The 19,812-nt window shown below is 37.8% G+C and overlaps 1 protein-coding gene across 1 annotated transcript; it reads right to left on the reverse strand.

Moving 5' to 3' along the window:
* Positions 1–1,020: 1,020 nt before the first annotated feature.
* Positions 1,021–12,794, reverse strand: kxd1 (KxDL motif containing 1). Its single transcript, XM_057836697.1, has 5 exons — positions 12,649–12,794; positions 12,281–12,401; positions 12,054–12,206; positions 11,925–11,971; positions 1,021–2,813 (listed from the first exon to the last, which is right to left on the reverse strand). The coding sequence occupies exons 2-5, from the start codon at positions 12,376–12,378 to the stop codon at positions 2,563–2,565; spliced, it is 549 nt and encodes a 182-aa protein (XP_057692680.1). The 5' UTR covers positions 12,379–12,401; positions 12,649–12,794; the 3' UTR covers positions 1,021–2,562.
* Positions 12,795–19,812: the final 7,018 nt, after the last annotated feature.

The following is a 19,812-nucleotide window of genomic DNA, read 5'->3' on the forward strand; positions in this document are numbered from 1 at the left end:
TAACATGAGACTATGAAATACCGATTTATGCGCTACTGATTTTTTTTTAAATTTTATTTGCAATTTAACTTTTTTTGCAACTGAATTTTTCATCCAATTGATTTTTTGGACTGAATTTTGTGCAACTTAATTTTCACGACTGAATTGTTTTGCGTCTGAATTTTTTGAAACATTTATTTTTTTTAAACTTATTTTTTTGACTGGATTTTTTTGCTACTGAATTGTTTTGCACCTCAATTTTTTTTGTAATGACTGATTTTTTTTTACAACTGAAATGTTTTGCGTCTGAATTTTTGGTAACTTTTTTGCTACTGAATTTTGACTGAATTGTTTTTTGTCACGGATTTTCTTTGTAATTTAATTTTTTTGACCAATTTTTTGGGGGACTGAATTTTTTGCAACTGAATTTTGACTACTGAATTGTTTTACACGTTTTTTGTCACTGATTTTCTTTGGAATTTATTTTTTTGCTGTCTAATTTTTTTCGACTGAATTTTCACTACCGAATTGTTTTGCGCCTGAATTTTTTGAAACAGATTTTTTTTCTCCAATTCATTTATTGCAACTGATTTGTTTTGCGTCGATTTTTTTTTTGTAACCGTTTTTTTCTACTGATTTCTAGCAATTTAATTTTTTGGACTGAATTTTTTTAACAGAATTTTCGCTGACGAATTAGTTTGCAATTGATTTTTGTGCAAATGTTTTGCGTCCGAATTCTTTTTAATAGATTTTTTTTTGCAACTGAATTTTCGCCTCAGAATTGTTTTACGTCAATTTTTTTTTGTAACTAATGTTTCCGCTACTCATTTTTTTGTCTTAATTTTTTTTTTTTTTTTGCAATTGAATTTTGTTGACCAAATTTTTCGTTCTGAATTTTCGCTACTGAATTAATTTGCATCTGAATTTTTTGCAACTGATTTTTTTTTTTTTTTTTTTTGGACAGAATTTTTTGCAACTGAACCTTGGCTGCTGAATTTTTTTGCGTCAGAATTTTTTGTAACTGATTTTTTTTGCAATTTAATTTTTTGCAACCCAATTTTGGTTGCTGAACTTTTTTTGCAACTGAATTTTCGCTACTGAATTGTTTTGTGTCAATTTTTTTGTAACTAATGTTTTTGCTACTGATTTATTTTTCTATCAATTTAGTTTTGACCGAATTTTTTGTACTGAATTTTTTCACATCTAAATCAGTTTGCATCGGATTTTTTTTTTTGCAGTTGAATTTGACAAGATTTTTTGCGACTGAATTTTGGCTGCTAAATTTTTTTACATCTGAATTTTTTTTTCCATTTCATTTTTGCAACTTGAATTTTCATTACTGAATTGTTTTCCGTCCATTTTTTGTCACTTATGTTTTTGCTACTGATTTTTTTCTAGCAATTGAAATTTTTTTAAATGAATTTTTCGCACCTGAATTTTGGCTGCTGCTTTTTTTCTGTCTGAATTTTTGGTAACTCAGTTTTTTTTGCCACGATGTTGAAATAAACAGATTTTTTGCTGTTGAATTTTCACAACAGAATTTTTCATCAATCATCAGTCCATGTACCTTTCGTTCAATTAACTATTAATTTGAAATCAAAAACAAAACTAGCCAAAAATGTTGATCATCAGCATTTTTCATCTCATGAAATAAAATCACTCCATATTCCTTTGAATTTCAATTTTAAATCTGATGCAGTAAAATACCAGAGACAATAAAAAGAATACATTTAAAAAATCCTTCTGTTGTGAAGTTAAATGTAGGTTCATTTACTGCCGTCCTTCCACTTCAAATGGATTGGACGTCTACTAGTTCACTTGAAATCACAGAAGGACGCACAATTGGACGTTTATCATTGGGAAGGACGTCTTTTTTATGGTGGCGTACGCAGCTGGAGTCCATCTTGGGTAGGGCGATCAGCAAATTGAAAATAGATCTCGAAAAGTACATATTCAGCACGTTACTTCTTAGTCCTCGCCGATACCAGTGATGTCATTTTAGTGCCGTATCGGAGCAACACTAAAGCCTGTAAACGCCCCCAAAATGAACAGGACGTGAACCATGATCATTCTAACCCTCCCAGTCAAAATGAATTGAACTTGTAGCATCGTTAATGGCAGCCAATGAGTTCATTTTGGGACATTTTAAGTCATTTTCTGTTTGTTATAGGGGCATTTCTAGCTCACTTCAACGGGTAGTGACCCATAAATGCCCCAAAAATCATCAGGAAATGACCTAAAATGTCTCAAAATCAACAAGGAAGGGACCAAACATGAACAAGAAATAAACAAAATGTCACGAACTGTACTAATTGGCTGCCTTTGACGGCTACAGATGTCCAATCCAATTGAAGTAGGAGTGTGGCTGCGGATGAACGAACGTTCCTCCCGCTTCAAATACATTGGACGTCGGCAAGCAATTAACTTAAAGCGTTTCAATTTAGTTTTTAAGAGCCACGTGATTGGACGTCCATCGTCGTTGTTGTATCTTCAAGTATTGCATGCAAATATTTAACAGGTAAACAAACAAAACAAAAAAAGTCACTTCCTGCGAGTTCAAGTCCATACTTTGAGAGAGTGAAGCTACTCCGCGGGGACAGAGTCCGGGCCCTCATCCTGCAGGCCGGCTGTGCGACGAGGGTCCGAAGCCCCGGGCGTTTCTCGGGAGAGTTCCTCGGAGCATCCGCCGGCATCGGGCGACGCCGCGTCCGGACTGGAGTCGCAGCAGTCCGAGCTCTGCCCCGAGGTGGCCGTGGTGACGGTGGTGGCGCCGCTCGGAGGCGCTGGATCCACGTCATCGTCGTCGTCCTCTGGGATAGGCGACTCGTGGATATCTGGATGGCAGACGTGGAGATAGTTCTCAATTAATCGCGGTAGCCCTAATAGATGAAATGACTCAAAAACTAATTGATTATTATTTTACCCAAAAATTATTTTGATAGTTGATTAATCCTTTAGAGCAGCCATGTCCAAAGTCCGGCCCGGGGGCCAAATGCGGCCCGTGGTCAAATTTCATCCGGCCCCCAGCCTCTGTCATAAAATCAATAACGTCTGGCCGGCACACAGACTTAATAAATTGGTCAGCAGTCCTGCTACCAGCATATGAAGTAGCTTACACACTAAATGCTGCTCCTCATTTACCCACTAAAAGGCAACAGCACTCTAAGCAACATTAACCCGTGTGACCCTTCCAATTTTCTAAAATGGCGCTTCAAGGATAGGTGGAAATTTGACTATTTCTTCACTGAAATACGCAACAACTGTGTCTGCCTCATTTGCAGAGACAGTCGCCGTTTTTAAAGAGTTCAATGTGAGGCGATATTACCAAAAAAGACAAGACATGCGCGACAAGATTAGTGCTGCAACGATTAATCGATTAACTCGAGTATTTGATTACAAAAAAAATATTCTAATTAAATTTTGTTTCTTCGAGTATTTGTTTAATTAAAATGCCGTTTTAATGGTTTATTTTGAAAGTGTTTGCAATTAGTTTTATTGATGAGGGTGGATACACTGCCCTCTGGTCTGCCTCTTTTCATATGGCTGAATCCAACTGCTCCCTGTTAAGACCAACGTAAGCTAAGTTTTTGTTTGAGCTAAGGTTTTTTAATGCATTCTTAATTTGGTTTATAGGTATATTTAGCCATTGTGGGAATTTGTGTCTGAGCCATTTGTTAAGAGCATTGTAAAAAAAAAAAAACATTAGCATTTAAGCTAGCGGACTTTTTCTATGTAAGTTAGCCAGTTGTTCTTTTGTTGTACATTGATCCTCATTTAAAAAAAAAAAAAATATATATATATATATACATCGTTTGAGGCTCAGCTCAGGTATTTTAATTTTTCATGTTCCTTATCCGATTACTCGATTATTATCGACTACTACAATACTTGATAGCTGCAGCCCTAGACAAGATTACAGGGAAGATACGCAGCGAGAAATTGAAGCAACTTGAAGCTAGTTAAATTTCACAGCAGCAGTATTTCGCAAGAGCCTGAGAGTCAAAAGAGAACGCCACAAAGGCTAGTTGCGAGGTTGTTGAAATTATTCATTAAAAACAATAATAAAGCAAATGTGACACACAGAAAGGCTTGCTAAAATTTGCTTCAATATATTGTTCTACGTAAAGGACGTCAGCCAGGATCGGCCCCCCACATTTTTACCGCACCAAATCTGGCCCCCTTTGCAAAAAGTTTGGATACCCCTGCTTTAGAGAGTTTGACGACCTAAAAATTTGGGTGGGTCCAAACCCTCTTTTTGCTAACCTTTATTCTCATTCATATAAAATACAGTGGGGCAAATAAGTATTTAGTCAACCACTAATTGTGCAAGTTCTCCCAGTTGAAAATATTAGAGAGGCCTGTAATTGTCAACGTGGGTAAACCTCAACCATGAGAGACACAATGTGGGGAAAAAAACAGAAAATCACATTGTTTGATTTTTAAAGAATTTATTTGCAAATCATGGTGGAAAATAAGTATTTGGTCAATACCAAAAGTTCATCGCAAAACTTTGTTATGTACCAACGCTGTCCCAGCGTATAGACCCTACTCACATGACGTCACAACCACGCCCCCGCGCCATATTGTCCGTCAACTCGTCACTGTTGATGCATTACCGCTACGTAAATTCCTCCTATTATGGCGTGTTTTTCTGCTCGTTAACATTAATAATCAAAATGGTGAAGGCGTGTGTGGCGGTCGGTTGCAATAACAGAGAAGATAGACGGAGAGACTTGAAGTTCTACCGGATTCCGAGAGACCCGGAGAGGAGAGCGAGATGGGCTGCTGCAATTCGACGAGAAAACTGAGCTCCAAACGATTACCGCAAACTATGTAGTAGTCATTTTATACCTGGTAAAATGCATTTAATATATATTTAGAGGGTTTTGGGCTGACAACCACAATTAAGATCATTGTTAGGCTAATCGCCGACAACATACACTCAGACGTTGTGAATGAACAACCTGAAAATATATAATTATAAGGGGATAATAAGACAGTTGTCATACAATTAATTTACAATTTCACTATTGAGGTCAAAAGCCAAAAAATAAATTCAACTAGGGACAATCTGGAGTAGTGCTATCGCACTTCATATTTATTACATATTATATATGTATGTAGTGAGAGTGCTATCGCTAAACCATATAAACTTTAAAAGCCCTAGCTCCAATGACAAATGACATGAAATACATTAGACTTGACAGTGGATGTTAGCAAGAACAAAAGATTTTGAATTGAAAATTTCGTAACTCACCTTCCCGAGCACAAGATAGATTCCTGCCGAATTTTCGTGGACGAGGACCTGTTTCACCCAACCAGCAACAAAGTATTTATAAGCCTCCAAGCTCTTAAAGTTTTTCAAACTTTCGTGAGAATAGGCTGATTTTGTGTGGACAAGATAGTTGTAAATATCAGGGTAGCAGATGTCAGGCAGAGACGGGCGAAGACAGCGGGTCGAAAAACATCGATTTAGGCATCAAATATGGATCTGGCGAATGGATAAACTGAAGCTTTTCCACATAACCCCTTTTATGCAACGCATCCAATGAGTTTACAGCGTCAGATAACACCGGGGCTTCCATGAATTGCTCTATGAATTGCACGACTAATTGAAACCATTGAGAATAGGGCTAAAAAATGACGGACAATATGGCGGCCGGATACAGCGACACGTCATTTTGTGACGTAGGTGAGTAGGGTCTATACGCACACTATGCAGCTGCATAGGGCCCCTGACCACTAGGGGGCCCCCAATCTGGCAACCTCATTTTATACGTTGTGAATAGAGCATCGTGAATAATGTGGCGCGCATTGCCGTTTATCTATGTTAACATCCATTTTCTGGTCATTACAATCTGGCAACCTAGGGAGTGACGTTGAACCTGCTTTGCGATGATTGGTGCTCAAACTTGCTTGGAAAATAGATGCACGAATATGTCGAAGAGAATTTATGCTTCTGGAGCAGCGAAACGAAAGATCTGATTAATATACAAAATATGGACGTATGGGTTGGATTGCATGTATGGGTTTCACAGTACACTGTGACGAAATGGTGGGCCAAAAATATGGGCCCCTTGGCATTATTTTGCTTAGGGCCCCCAAATGGCCTGGACCAGCCCTGTCATGTACCCTTTGTTGGCAATAACGGAGGCCAAAACTTTTCTGTAACTCTTCACAAGCTTTTCACACATTGTTGCCGGTATTTTGGCCCATTCCTCCATGCAGATCTCCTCTAGAGCTGTGATGTTTTGGGGCTGTCGTTGGGCAACACGGACTTTCAACTCCCTCCATAGATTTTCTATGGGGTTGAGATCTGGAGACTGGCTAGTCCACTCCAGGACCTTGAAATGCTTCTTACGAAGCCACTCCTTTGTTGCCCTGGCTGTGTGTTTGGGATCATTGTCATGCTGAAAGACCCAGCCACGTCTCATCTTCAATGCCCTTGCTGATGGAAGGAGATTTTCACTTAGAATCTCTCGATACATGGCCCCATTCATTCTTTCCTTTTACATAGATCAGTCGTCCTGGTCCCTTTGCAGAAAAACAGCCTCTAAGCATGATGTTTCCACCCCCATGCTTCACAGTGGGTATGGTGTTCTTTGGATGCAATTCAGTATTCTTTCTCCTCCAAACACGAGAACCTGTGTTTCTACTAGAAAGTTCTATTTTGGTTTCATCTGACCCTAACACATTCTCCCAGTCCTCTTCTGGATCATCCAAATGCTCTCTAGCGAACCGCAGACGGGCCTGGACGTGTACTTTCTTGAGCAGGGGGACACGTCTAGCAGTGCAGGATTTGAGTCCCTGGCGGCGCATTGTGTTACTGATACTAGCCTTTGTTACTGTGGTCCCAGCTTTCTGTAGGTAATTAACTCGGTCCCCCCCGTCTGGTTCTGGGATTTTTGCTCACTGTTCTGGAGCCCCAGATCGAGGGAGATTATGAATGGTCTTGTATGTCTTCCATTTTCTAATAATTGCTCCCACAGTTGATTTCTTTACACCAAGCGTTTTACCTATTGAAGATTCAGTCTTCCCAGCCTGGTGCAGGTCTACAATTTTGTCTCTGGTGTCCTTCGACAGCTCTTTGGTCTTGGCCATAGTGGAGTTTGGAGTGTGACTGACTGAAGTTGTGGACAGGTGTCTTTTATACCGATAATGAGTTAAAACAGGTGTCATTAATACAGGTAACGAGTGGAGCCTCGTTAGACCTCGTTAGAAGTTAGACCTCTTTGACAGCCAGAAATCTTGCTTGTTTGTAGGTGACCAAATACCTTATTTTCCACTCTAATTTGGAAATTCTTTAAAAATCAAACAATATGATTTTCTGTGTTTTTTTTCCACATTCTGTCTCTCATGGTTGACGTTTACCCATGCTGACAATTACAGGTCTCTCTAATCTTTTCAAGTAGGAGAACTTGCACAATTGGTGGTTGATTAAATACTTATTTGCCCCACTGTACATGCAGGCATGAAAATGGGTCAGGGGTTAAAAAGGTGAGAAAGGTGTGGAGGAAATATGTTCCGGCGTTCTGCCAAAATGTCCGCCGTCGGCAAAACGTCCTACATGTGGCGAATTTGACCATTTTAATTTTTCACATAAGGCTTAATATTCGAGTTAACGGGGGTTTAATTAGTTGAAGGAGTTGATTTCAACCACCATTGACTCGCGCTAGCTTAGCCACTCCGGAGCCCTGAAACTAACAAATAACTGTCAAACTGCACAGAATTTGTTCAAATCATCTCCAACGACTAATTAAACCCCGGCTAACTCAAAGATTAAGCCTAATGTAAAAAATTCTGAACTTCCCCTTTAAAATAAAGACCACTGAATATGGCCCTTAAAATGTTGTCTATAAAAGTTTTAGAGCAATAAAACAAACAACACAAATGAATGAAATGAACAGGAATCCTTCAAAGTATTTCATAATGGGTCCAAATTATTTTTCGAACAGATCATGTGACTATAGAACCTTAGAGACAGCCGTTTGCATTGCTTAGCCAAAACTACAGCTGAGGAGGCAAGATGGATATTTAGAATTTCTTTAAACCTAAGCTTTCAAAACCCTCAACAACAACTGAGCTTGAACCGAGGATTGAGCACGAGCAGTATCATAAAGTCCTGGCTGTCGTGTTACCTGTTGTGCTGTAATTCCAAGTGGTGCTTGAATTGGATGCTTTTAGCGGTCGAGAGTCTTTTTGAGCCAGCGCAAAGATGCAGCGCACGGGGATATTTTTGTTATCTTTACTGGACAAAATGTGAAGTAATTGCTGTGTTTTTCAGTGTGCAAATGCAGCCGTTTGTAGTATATCTCCTGCCTACTGATTTAGAAAAATGAACGCGTTAGATTGTTCTTTACTGAAAGAAAGTAATCAGATTAGTTACGCATTACGATACCGCGTTATTGACTACACTGCTTTTATATTACCGTTAAATACACAAGCTTGACGCTACCTTAACGGGAGCTATTTTTTCACCGGACGCTCCGGCAGTGTTCAACGCAAGCTGCAACGAACGGCAGTAACTTTGTCATACCACAAAATATGAAAACGAAAACCATTACTCACTAAATTCAATATGCTGGCAAATGCATTCATCTAAAAACAATTGGAAGTGATACTTTACCTCCTCCAGCGAATGTGAATTTGTGCTTAGTACAAGATCATCTGTCGCAATTAGCGATCTTTGACGCTCTTTTTTTTTCCCCCTCCCCGCATACAAACTTGTTTCTCTCTCAGCGGCTGTGATTAACCGCAATGAAGTTGCTGTCCTAGCTAAGCCTTGCCTATCGTTCGTCTTTGTAAGTTTTTAGTAACTTTGTGTATTGAATTTGAAAGGAAAATGTGTGTTTTGTTTTTGGCGAACTTTTTCATGAAGCTAAACTGTTGAAGCTACTCACATGTGGAAAAATACGAGCGTACAACGTTTTAAATGTATTCATTTGGTATATTTCAGTTGCCACGATTTGAGAGATCAATAAATTGAAGAATTTACGGCTTGCGTTTGGAGTGCTTGTTTTTGGGTTTGCTGGAATAGCGTCACTGACACACGCAGCATCAAACGGGAAGGGGGAAGCGCTGCCGCGCCAAGCCACTTCTGGCTGCATTTTCGACACATGAAAAATAACGAATACATACTACTGTATGACGGGAAATTTTAGTGGTTTTGTAACCGCGATGTTTTCATAGCATGGTAATCCGTGAAGGTAACTGGCACATGCCTACACCCGATGACCCCCCCTCACCCCCCCTTAAAAAATTTCTCGTCGGATCTACACGATTCACGTAGGTCATCCTTTTTTACTTCAAAACGGCGAATTTCGCCGAAAGGTGAGAGATTTTCATGCCTGACATGTATGTTTGTACTGTATGTATTGTAATTTTCGGACTATAAGCTGCTACTTTTTTCCTTCATTCTGAATCCTGCAGCATATAGTCCAGTGCGGCTTATTAGGTGATTTATTTGAGTTAATAGGTCACACTTTATTTGACAGCGGCGTCATAAGACTGTCATAAGTATGACATGACACTATCATGGACATTACTGAATGCTTATGTCATTAAGTGTCATCTGGCAAATTATGTCACAAACTTCATTTATGTCCAGTGTACATCTTTTACATCCATTCAAAAGTCAGATAATAACACTAAATCTGTTATAAGCATTCATTAATGCTCATGACAGTGTCATGTCATAATTATGATTGTCTAATGATCGTCTTATGGCACCACTGTCAAATAAAGCGTTACCAAATACCATAACTGGTAATTAATGAAACACCTGGAACAGTAACTGAAGAAATAGTTAGCACAGAACATGAATTTTGATTGTTATTTACATCTGTAGCGCTGCAATGCCTACTAGGAGGCATGTTGGACAACAAGACTGTTGACAGCAGGTGGGAGCAGAGTTTACAGTCTCCCCCCCAAGGGAGCAGTGATAGCCAAATTAAACTTCTTCAAACAATGACACTTTGCAGCCAAATGGTTCAAAACTTCATGGTGGTTCATTTGGTTTTATGACAGTCATATGATGCCGCCGTCAAATACAGTGTTCGCGGGTTAATATCTTTTGGTGTAAATATCCCATAATACATTGAGGACAGCTGCAGTTTACACTCCAGTGCGGATTATCTACGAACAAATGTCGTTTTCGTGGCAAATTTGTTGGGCAGCAGCTTATAGTCAGGTGCGCCTTATTGTGCGAAAATTACAGGATTCTAATTAAATATTGGATAGCTTTATCCACTACTAAAATTATCGATAGCTGCAGCCCTAAATGACAATGACTGATTCCAAAATACATTTCCAGATAAATGTCAAACCTAAAGTATTATAACCATGAATAACGCCACTTAGGCTACCTTCATACTACAGGTCTTAATGCACGAATCCGATTTTTTGTCATATCTGTTTTTTTGGCGTGCCCGTTCAGACTGCCTTTGACCATTGAGACCATTCAAGTATTACGCATGCGCACTAATTCGCAGTCCGACACGCGCTGAGCAAGACGACCCGCATGCGCAGAAGCATCAAAACCAATGACACACGTCATCCGTCATTCCAGGGATATCATATTTTGCTTTTCAAAAGGAGGACACAAATAACAGACATAAATAATCCCCGTTTAGGCTTGTATTCAAAGTTTATATGGATCGATAGCATGCACGCACGGTCCGTGCACGTCACACACACATACGGGCAGTTTGCCCCGACCTCGGCCGTGTAGGCAATGTTGAAATATTGCTCACTTGGAGCAGAGAGAAAACTGAGCATTCTCAGGTTTATCCTCAACCCATTTTTATTTTTTAAGACTGTTGTCAAGCCCAGCCCTTCCCCAAAAGCTGTGTTCACTGCAAGCTAGGCGCTAATAACGCACAGCGGCACCGCTACGGTAAGCGTCTCTCTCGCTATTTGATGACGTAATTGCTGCATGAAATCCGATTTGGGAGAGTAGACAGTACAGACCGCCGCGAGAGTCTGGAAAAATGTGGCCCAGATCGGATTTGAACCACATATGAAAGTGACCCAGATCGGATTTGAAATGGTCCAGTTCTATGCGACTTGTCACGTTCAGACCGTCAAGTTAATGCCTCACTCGAGTCGGAAAACACGAAAAAATCGGATTCATGCATTAAGATCTGTAGTATGAACGTAGCCTTAGATAACTAAATCACAAAAATTAGTGATCACTCAATTATTACAATAATTGTGTGTTGTAGCCAGTTACAAGCAACGTACAAAAAACAACCTAAAGTACAAATATTTACAGTAATCATGACTCCACTACTGTTGTAACTACGCCTGCAGCTATCGATTGTTTTAGTAGTCGATTAATCGATGAACTAGTTAGTTCGAATGATCGAGTAATCGGATCAGGAACATAAAAAAGTAAAATACCTGACCTGAACCTCAAACAGTATAAAAAATAAATAAATAAATGAGGATATATGTACAACAAACGAACAATTGGCTAACTTACATAGCAAAATGCTATGAAATGCCAACTACTTTTAACAATGCTCTTAACAAATAGTTCAAACACATATTCCCCCCAAAAAACAGGTAAATATACCTTTAAACTAAATTACAAATGCATTAAAAAAACATTAGCTCAAACAAAACTTAAGCTTATGTTGGTCTTAACAGGGAGCAGATGGGTTCAGCCATGTGAAATGAGGCAGAGTAGAGGGCAGTGTATCAACCCAAATCAATAAAACTAAAGGCAAACACTTTCAAAACAAACCATTACAATGCCACTTTAATTAAACGAATACTCGAGGCAGTCAAATTTAATTCGAATATTTTTTTTTCTAATCGAATACTCGAGTTAATCGATAAATCGTTGCAGCACTAGTTGTAACATTTGTTGCTGCTCTTAAAACGGAAGTCAGTCCTAAGCCCCTTGTACTCATTTTAATACACATCAACAAATTCTGACTTACTACTAAAAGCATCTGGGAACTGCTTGCCAATCTTGCCTTTTAGTGTCCTAACAAAACAAAAAAAAACAAAGTAAAGCCTTCATTTTGACCTTTAAAATCCTGCATATGGCCAACTTGAATTGAACTGACCTTATCCGTCGGAAGATGCTGTCCAAATCTTTCTTCATCTCGATAAGAGTGCGCGTGTGGAGCAAGAAGCGCTCGTTCATCTGCTGAAGTCGTACGTTGGAGAGCCCGTTGAAGTTGATCAGCATTTCGTTGGTCTTCTCAAAGCGGTCCAGCCTAATTGGGAAATCTCATGAACTGCCATTGACGGTGCTAGACGTCAATTACAACGGATTTTGACTGTCACATACATATGTCTCTGAGCCTGGATGATGGCGTTGACGTCTTCGGAGTTGACCATGCTCAGCATTCTATTGCAGAACACACCGGAAGCAGTGGGCTCCACCATGATGAAGCTCTAGGTATAGAACACTTCAAAACAACAAAAACATGAAGATTATTTGCTAAAACAAACTTAAACCGATTCAACAGTATTTGGAATTAACCCAAGGTATTTAAATGGTGGCTGCTGCATTCGGAATTCTCATTTAACACGAGTTAGAATGTGATTCAATCAGTGTTAACACAGCTAAATCACTGTTAGCTAACAATGCCATAAGTAAATCTAAAATTATGCTTTAAAAAAACGAACAAATGATAAAATAATGGGAATTACTACCTCGGTTGCCTTAGAATATATGAAAAATGACGATTTTCTGTTTATAAAGAGCATAAATGTAGTCCAGACAGCTGCGTGTCAAATCATAACAAACTACTTCCGTATTTTTCACTACTTCCTGTCACGAGACTTGTATTTCCGGTGGCTTGCAGTTTTAAAAAGTCCCCTTTCTTTACTGAAGACCTTAAAATTGAATTGTTCCGGTCGACTAAACAGTCAAACATTTTGTATTTACAAATATTTAGAATTTAAATTTTAAAAAGGCGCTTTGTCAATACGAGAAAAAATGGACTAGTTCTCGGGTCCTAGGTTAATATACAAGGCTAGATGTAAAAGGTGGAGTCGGCGGCATGAGAAACAGGCGGCCATCTTGCATCGGGAGAATTCCCTTGTGGGTTCGACTACACCGGACGCGAATGAATTTGTTTTTTCTACTAAATTACTCTTTACTGGCTTAATTCTTGACGAATTTGCTCTATAACAAACCTGTAATAACGTGGCTACGAGTCAGGGTGGAATTTGTCAGCTGTTATAAACACTCCAGTAATTTTTATCGAATGGCACTCACGCAAAAATGACCGACAAGAAGCGTTACACCAGGGGTCCCAAAACTACGGCCCGCGGGCCGTATCCGGCCCGTCTCCACATTTGGTCCGGCCCCCTGAACATTTTTTTCCCCCTTTTTTACTTGTGTTATTTATTTCCCGGCTTTTTCTGCGAAGAACCCAGAGAGGGTTATTTTGTTATTATCTATTTAATTAATAGTGTTATATATATATATTTTTTTATCTATGTAATTCTATTTGCTTTTGTTCCGTAAAGAATCCAGAAAGGGTTATTTGATTGTGGCTTTCTGAAAAACAATACATTTTTACATATAGGCACTCCTGCAATCATCACACTTTTTCTGTTGTTTCTGTTTTTTCCCAAAAAGTTTGGGGACCCCTGCTTTACACTGTATATTGATATACATAGTAGATATAGTGGCGTAACTAGAATTTGTGCATAAATTTAGTCCTAAAGTGGTAACCTTATTTAAATCTTGCAGCACACTACAATAGACAATAGATCATTATTTGAATTAAAAACAAATCTATATTTTGAATGCTAAAAAAAATTCTATATTTTGAATGCTAAAAAAGTGTTTTGACCATAATTCTGGTAGAAAAAAGGACGCACAAGTGGTAAAACAAACCCAGCATTTTCTCCCCCAAAATATATCTGCTAATAGTACCATTTTCACACAATCAGCAGCTCCACTTTACAGAATCAAAATTGTGTAAGTCTTTCATTTGCTCATTTGGGATGAAATGAACTATACACTGTAATTTTCGATCTGTAAGGCACACCTGACTATAAGTCTCTACCCTCCAAATTTGGCACGAAAACGGCATTTGGTCATAGATAAGCCACACTGGACTATTAGCCGCAGCTGTCCTCACTGTATTATGGGATAGTTACACCAAAAGATATTAACGGGTAACACTATATTTGACAGCGGCATTATAAGGCTGTCATAAGACCAAATGAACCACCATGCATAACTGCTTCAAGAAGCTTCATTTGGCCATCAATGCTCCCTTGGGGGAGACAGTCAACCTCTGCTGCCACCTGCTGTCAACACTGTTGTCGTCCAACATGCCTCCTAGCATGCATTGCAGCTGTAAATGATGTAAATAGCAATCTAATTTATGTTTTTTGCTAATTATTTATTCAGTTACTGTTCCAGTTGTTTTATAAATTGCTAGTTATGGTATTTGGTAACACTTTATTTGACAATAGCGCTATATGAGCGTCATTAGACTATCATAATTATGACATGACACTGTCATGAGCATTTATGAATGCTTAAAATAAATGTCATTTTGTGTTATCTGGCAAATTATCTCACTTTTGAATGGATGTAAAAGATCCAAACTGGACAGAAATGGAGTTAGTGACATAATTTGCCAGGTGACAATGACAGAAGCATTCAGTAATGCCCTTGATAGTGTCATGTCATAATTATAATAGTCTTACAACAGTGTTATGACGCCGCTGTCAAATAAAGTTACCTATTAACCCAAATAAATCAACAAATAAGACACACTGGATTACAAACCTCAGGGTTCAAAATGAAGGAAAAAAGTAGCATAGTCCGAAAATTACGGTGTATATATATATATATATATATATATATATATATATATATAAAACGCGTGGACATGGTTTATTATTTTCTTCTTTTCTTTCTTCATTATCGTTGCACGACGTCTCGGGCTGATAATGTTGTGCTTATATGATCCTTGGACAAGATTTTTTCGTAAGTATGGTTGTTGTAAAGAATGTACATATTATGTTAGCAAGCGAAATGTTGTATTTTTTGTATGAGACGCTTTTTGTTTATGTTTAGTGAACCTGTATAGCGTGCTAAGCTAACGTTGTTGCTAATGCAATGCTTGTGTACTTTTATTTTGTAGTTTTACGACGGTCTAAAGGGGACAATGGTTTGAGGCCATTTTATTAATAAATCAGATGAAAAAGGAAGAAGTCTAATTATTAAGGCGTCGTTCACTAGCTGTCTAGCTTTGGAAAAAGTAGACGCTTCGGAGTGAGGACAGCATAGACAGATTTAAATGACAGTAGAGCGAAATGCCCACTACAGTCCTTATGTACCGTATGTTGAATGTATACATCCATCTTGTGTCTTATCTTTCCATTCCAACAAATTATTTTACTGAATATATATATAATTTACAGAAAAATATGGCATATTATATAAATGGTTTGAATTGCGATTAATTGCGATTAATTAATTTTTAAGCTGTAATTAACTCAATAAAAAATTTTAATCGTTTGACAGCCCTAATATATATATATATATATATATATATATATATATGTATATACTTTTTTTTTTTTTTTTTTAACTTTCCACGACCACAATTATTAAATGGGATAGTGCTTTAGTCTAAAAATTGAAAAACTAATCCGAGAGAAATCAATACAGAAAAACCATAAAACCTACCACAAAGCTGCTTCCAATCCTGTAAAGTAGCAGTATCAAATGTATGGCCTCACTGAGTGTCCAATCAGGCCCGCGGGTTTTTTTTGTCTGACAGGCAGGTAGTTCATTCATATTTTACATACAAAATCAGATAATTTAGGAATTGGCGGCGTAAAACCATAGATTTGTGTGATCAAGTGTTTTTCAACCAGTGCACCGTGGAGAGATCGTCTGGTGTGCTGCGAGAAGTTATCCACCGTCGCTTTTTTATTTTATTTTGTTTTTAATAATTTATAACATTATTAGGTTGGCCCATGACATTATTTTGAAGGAAACTCAACCTTGTTAACAGCACGCCGACGCCGCAGCTATCGATTATTCTGGTAATCGATTAATCTTAGGGTTGTTCCGATCATGTTTTTTTGCTCCCAATCCGATCGTTTTAGTTTGAGTATCTGCCGATCCCGATATTTCCCGATCCGATTGCTTTTTTTTTGCTCCCGATTCAATTCCAATCATTCCCGATAAATTTTCCCGATCATATACATTTTGGCAATGCATTAAGAAAAAAACGAATAAAACTCGGACAAATATATACATTCAACATACAGTACATAAGTATTGTACTTGTTTATTATGACAATAAATCCTCAAGATGGCATTTACATTATTAACATTCTTTCTGTGAGAGGGATCCATGGATAGAAAGACTTGTAATTCTTAAAGGATAAATGTGACTTTGTATATTGTGACTAAATATTGCCATCTAGTGTATTTGTTGAGCTTTCAGTAAATGATACTGCACCCATTTAACTGTTCTGCCCAAATGCATGATGGGAAGTGCAACCATGACTGTGCGTAGTGGCACCAATTGCTATATCTTCTCTGCGTTGGGAAAGAACATAGGGTGTTAAGAAAATGATCAACTACTACCTTCCCCACATTGCCTCTCACGATGTTTTTAATTGCTGAGAGAGAGATTGTAAGGCTTCAGCCAAATAAAACAAGGCTCCAAAGGCTGTCAAAATTCTCTCATTATACACTGCCTTTTAGCTCCATATATAGGTAAAACGGCACATTTATAGATTGAACGCGACAATGTGTGAGTGGGTCTTGCAGCGCATGCGTTAATTTTTTAACGTGATTAATTAAAAAAAAATTAATTACCGCCGTTAACGCAATACATTTGATAGCCCTACTTTAAGCCAAAACTACTCTGGATGAGTGTAAGATATTTTGTCTGTAACGTTAAATACAATTAGAAAGCGATTTAAATAACATATATTTATATACTAAAAAAGGCATGTCCGATATTTTTTTGCCGATTCCGATACTTTGAAAATGACGTGATCGGACCCGATCGATCGGCATCAATCGGGACATCTTTAATTAATCAACTAGTTCATTCGGATAATCGAGAAATTGATTTAGGAACATTTAATGCGTTGCAGATGAAATTTTTGGAGATGTAAAACAAACACTTGTAAAGATTGCACTTTCAAAAGAGCATTAAAATAAAAATAAAAAAATCCAGATTGTGTCTTCAAACTATGCAGAACTGCATTTTCATTTTGAAATAGATTTAAATATCGGACTTTAGCCTCAAACAGCATTACAAAAAGTAAGTACCGCACAACAAAAGAACAATTGGTTAACTTGCATAGCAAAAGTGTGCAATCTTAAATACTGTAAAATGCTAATGTTTTTCTTTTACAATGCTCCTAACAAATTTTTCAAACACATATTCCCACAAAAAAAAGGCTAAATATATTTCTTGCTCCCGATCCGATCGCATTAGCTTGAGTATCTGCCGATCCTGATATTTCCCGGTCCGATTGCTTTTTTTTTTGCTGCCGATTCAATTCCAATCATTCCCGATAATTTTTCCTGATCATATACATTTTGGCAATGCATTAAGAAAAAAATGAATAAAACTCGGACGAATATATACATTCAACATACAGTACATAAGTACTGTATTTGTTTATTATGACAATAAATCCTCAAGATGGCATTTACATGATTAACATTCTTTCTGTGAGAGGGATCCACAGATAGAAAGACTTGTGACTTTGTATATTGTGACTAAATATTGCCATCTAGTGTATTTGTTGAGCTTTCAGTAAATGATACTGCAGCAATTCAACCCAAATGCATGATGGGAAGTGGAACCATGACTGTGCCTAGTGCTACCAATTGATATATCTTCTCTGCGTTGGGAAATAACATTGCTTTAGCCAATTAAAAAAGGCTCCAAAGGCTGCCAAAATTCACTCTACTCATTCTACGCTGCCTTGTACCTCTCTGTATAAATAATACTTCGCCATTACAGATTGAGCGCGACAATGCGTGAGTGGGTCCTGCAGCGCATGCATTAATTGCGTTAAATATTTTGACGTGATACATTTTTAAAAAAAATTATCGCCGTTATTGGGATAAATTTGATAACCCTACCTCAAGCCTAAAAACTCCGGATGTGTGTAACATAGTATGTCTGGAGCGTTAAATACAATTAGAAAACGATTTAATTAAAGACTATAGATATATTAAAAAAAAGGCATGGCCGATATTTTTTTGCCAATTCCGATACTTTGAAAATGACGTGATCAGACCCGATCGATCGGCTAAATCATGAATGCATAATAAAACATATTAGCTCAAACAAAAACTTACCTTATGTTGGTCTTAACAGGAAGCTGCTGGATTCAGCCTTGTAAAACGACTCATGTCATATTCACTGTTGCCACAAAAGGGCAGTGTATCAACCCAAATGAGCACTACTAATATTTAAGTGCCATTGACGGCTCTCGACGTCCAATCCATTTTGACTGTCAAAATGGATTGGATGTCCATAGTTTCTTAGAAATTTTATGACCTAATGAAGAAAGTGTATAACAAATTCACACCAAAAATCCCAGTAAAACTCACAAAATTACTTTTATTAAGGGACAAGTAAAAAAAGTACATGATGTATAAAAAATACAAAAGCGCTTCATCTAACGTGTAAGCCAAATAAATGCATAGCAACAATACATGCAAAGTCTAGCGTGGCGGATCCTAGCGATCCTTTTATCTAAAAGCTAAAAACAATTTGCTCGCGATCTATTAGCTGCTCAATCTACGATGACACGTCTAAAAAAAATGATGACAGCAGATAATAAGTTAGGTCGAACGCAAGTCAAACGACGAGAAAATAAATATCGAACACTTCACAAGTATGGACAACCGCAGTCGTTTGAATTTTTGCGCTCGCGCAGAAGCTGGAAAGAATTCGTAGCGACTATTACGACTCGAGAAAGAAGCGAAAATAAATATGAAATAAATAAATAATCGAATCCCATTATGGCCCGCCCAGCCTTTGGAATATATACATCGTCTGACTTCCTGGATACCATGGGAAATTTCATATTAGTGTTCTTTCTTATCTTTAGAATAACAAACATACATACAAACGTCCATAGAAAACCTGCATTGCTTTTGAAGTATGGGGTAAATTTTAATGTGCTTTGGTTTCTGTTTGCTGAATAAAGTCTTTTTTGAATGTTTTTTAAGGTAAACTGATTTGTTTATTTATTTATTTTAGAGATTTGTCATCATTTAAAGTGGGAGACGTGTCAGTGCCATGGACGCTGATGGACGTACAATCCATTTGAACGTCTATCGCCGTCCATGACAATGTTCCCGAGCTTGTATGACGTTGTATCAACATTGTATACTACGAATGAGTATTAGGGCCAAACAAAGTAAGGGAAAATAATAGGGCTGCGAGATTAAAGTTGTAGTATTAGTACGATGTTAAAGTCATAGTATTAGTTCAAGAAAAAGAGCCGAAGTATTGATTCTACAAACAATTCGTAGATTAGTACGATATTAAAATTGGAGTATTAGTTCGACATTAAAGCCGCAATATTAGTATGAGAAAAAAGTCGTACTATTATTCCGAGATCAAAGTTGTAGTTAGACATGTGCCGATTATGTTTCAAGGTATACCGTGGTATGAAAATGTCAAGGTTCAAAACAGCTAAAATTTTCCGTCATACCGCCCACTAAGGTATTAGCTACTTTTTAAGGCTCAAAAATGATTTGAGTAATCCCTCGCTTGCAGCTGTAAGGCTCAATCCTGCCCCACCGGTTATTGCTCAGTGTCAGTGAAACAGCTGTGCTACAATATGGCTGGA

The sequence above is a fragment of the Corythoichthys intestinalis genome, chromosome 5 (assembly GCF_030265065.1).
Source record: "Corythoichthys intestinalis isolate RoL2023-P3 chromosome 5, ASM3026506v1, whole genome shotgun sequence".
Taxonomy (NCBI): Eukaryota; Metazoa; Chordata; class Actinopteri; order Syngnathiformes; family Syngnathidae; genus Corythoichthys; species Corythoichthys intestinalis.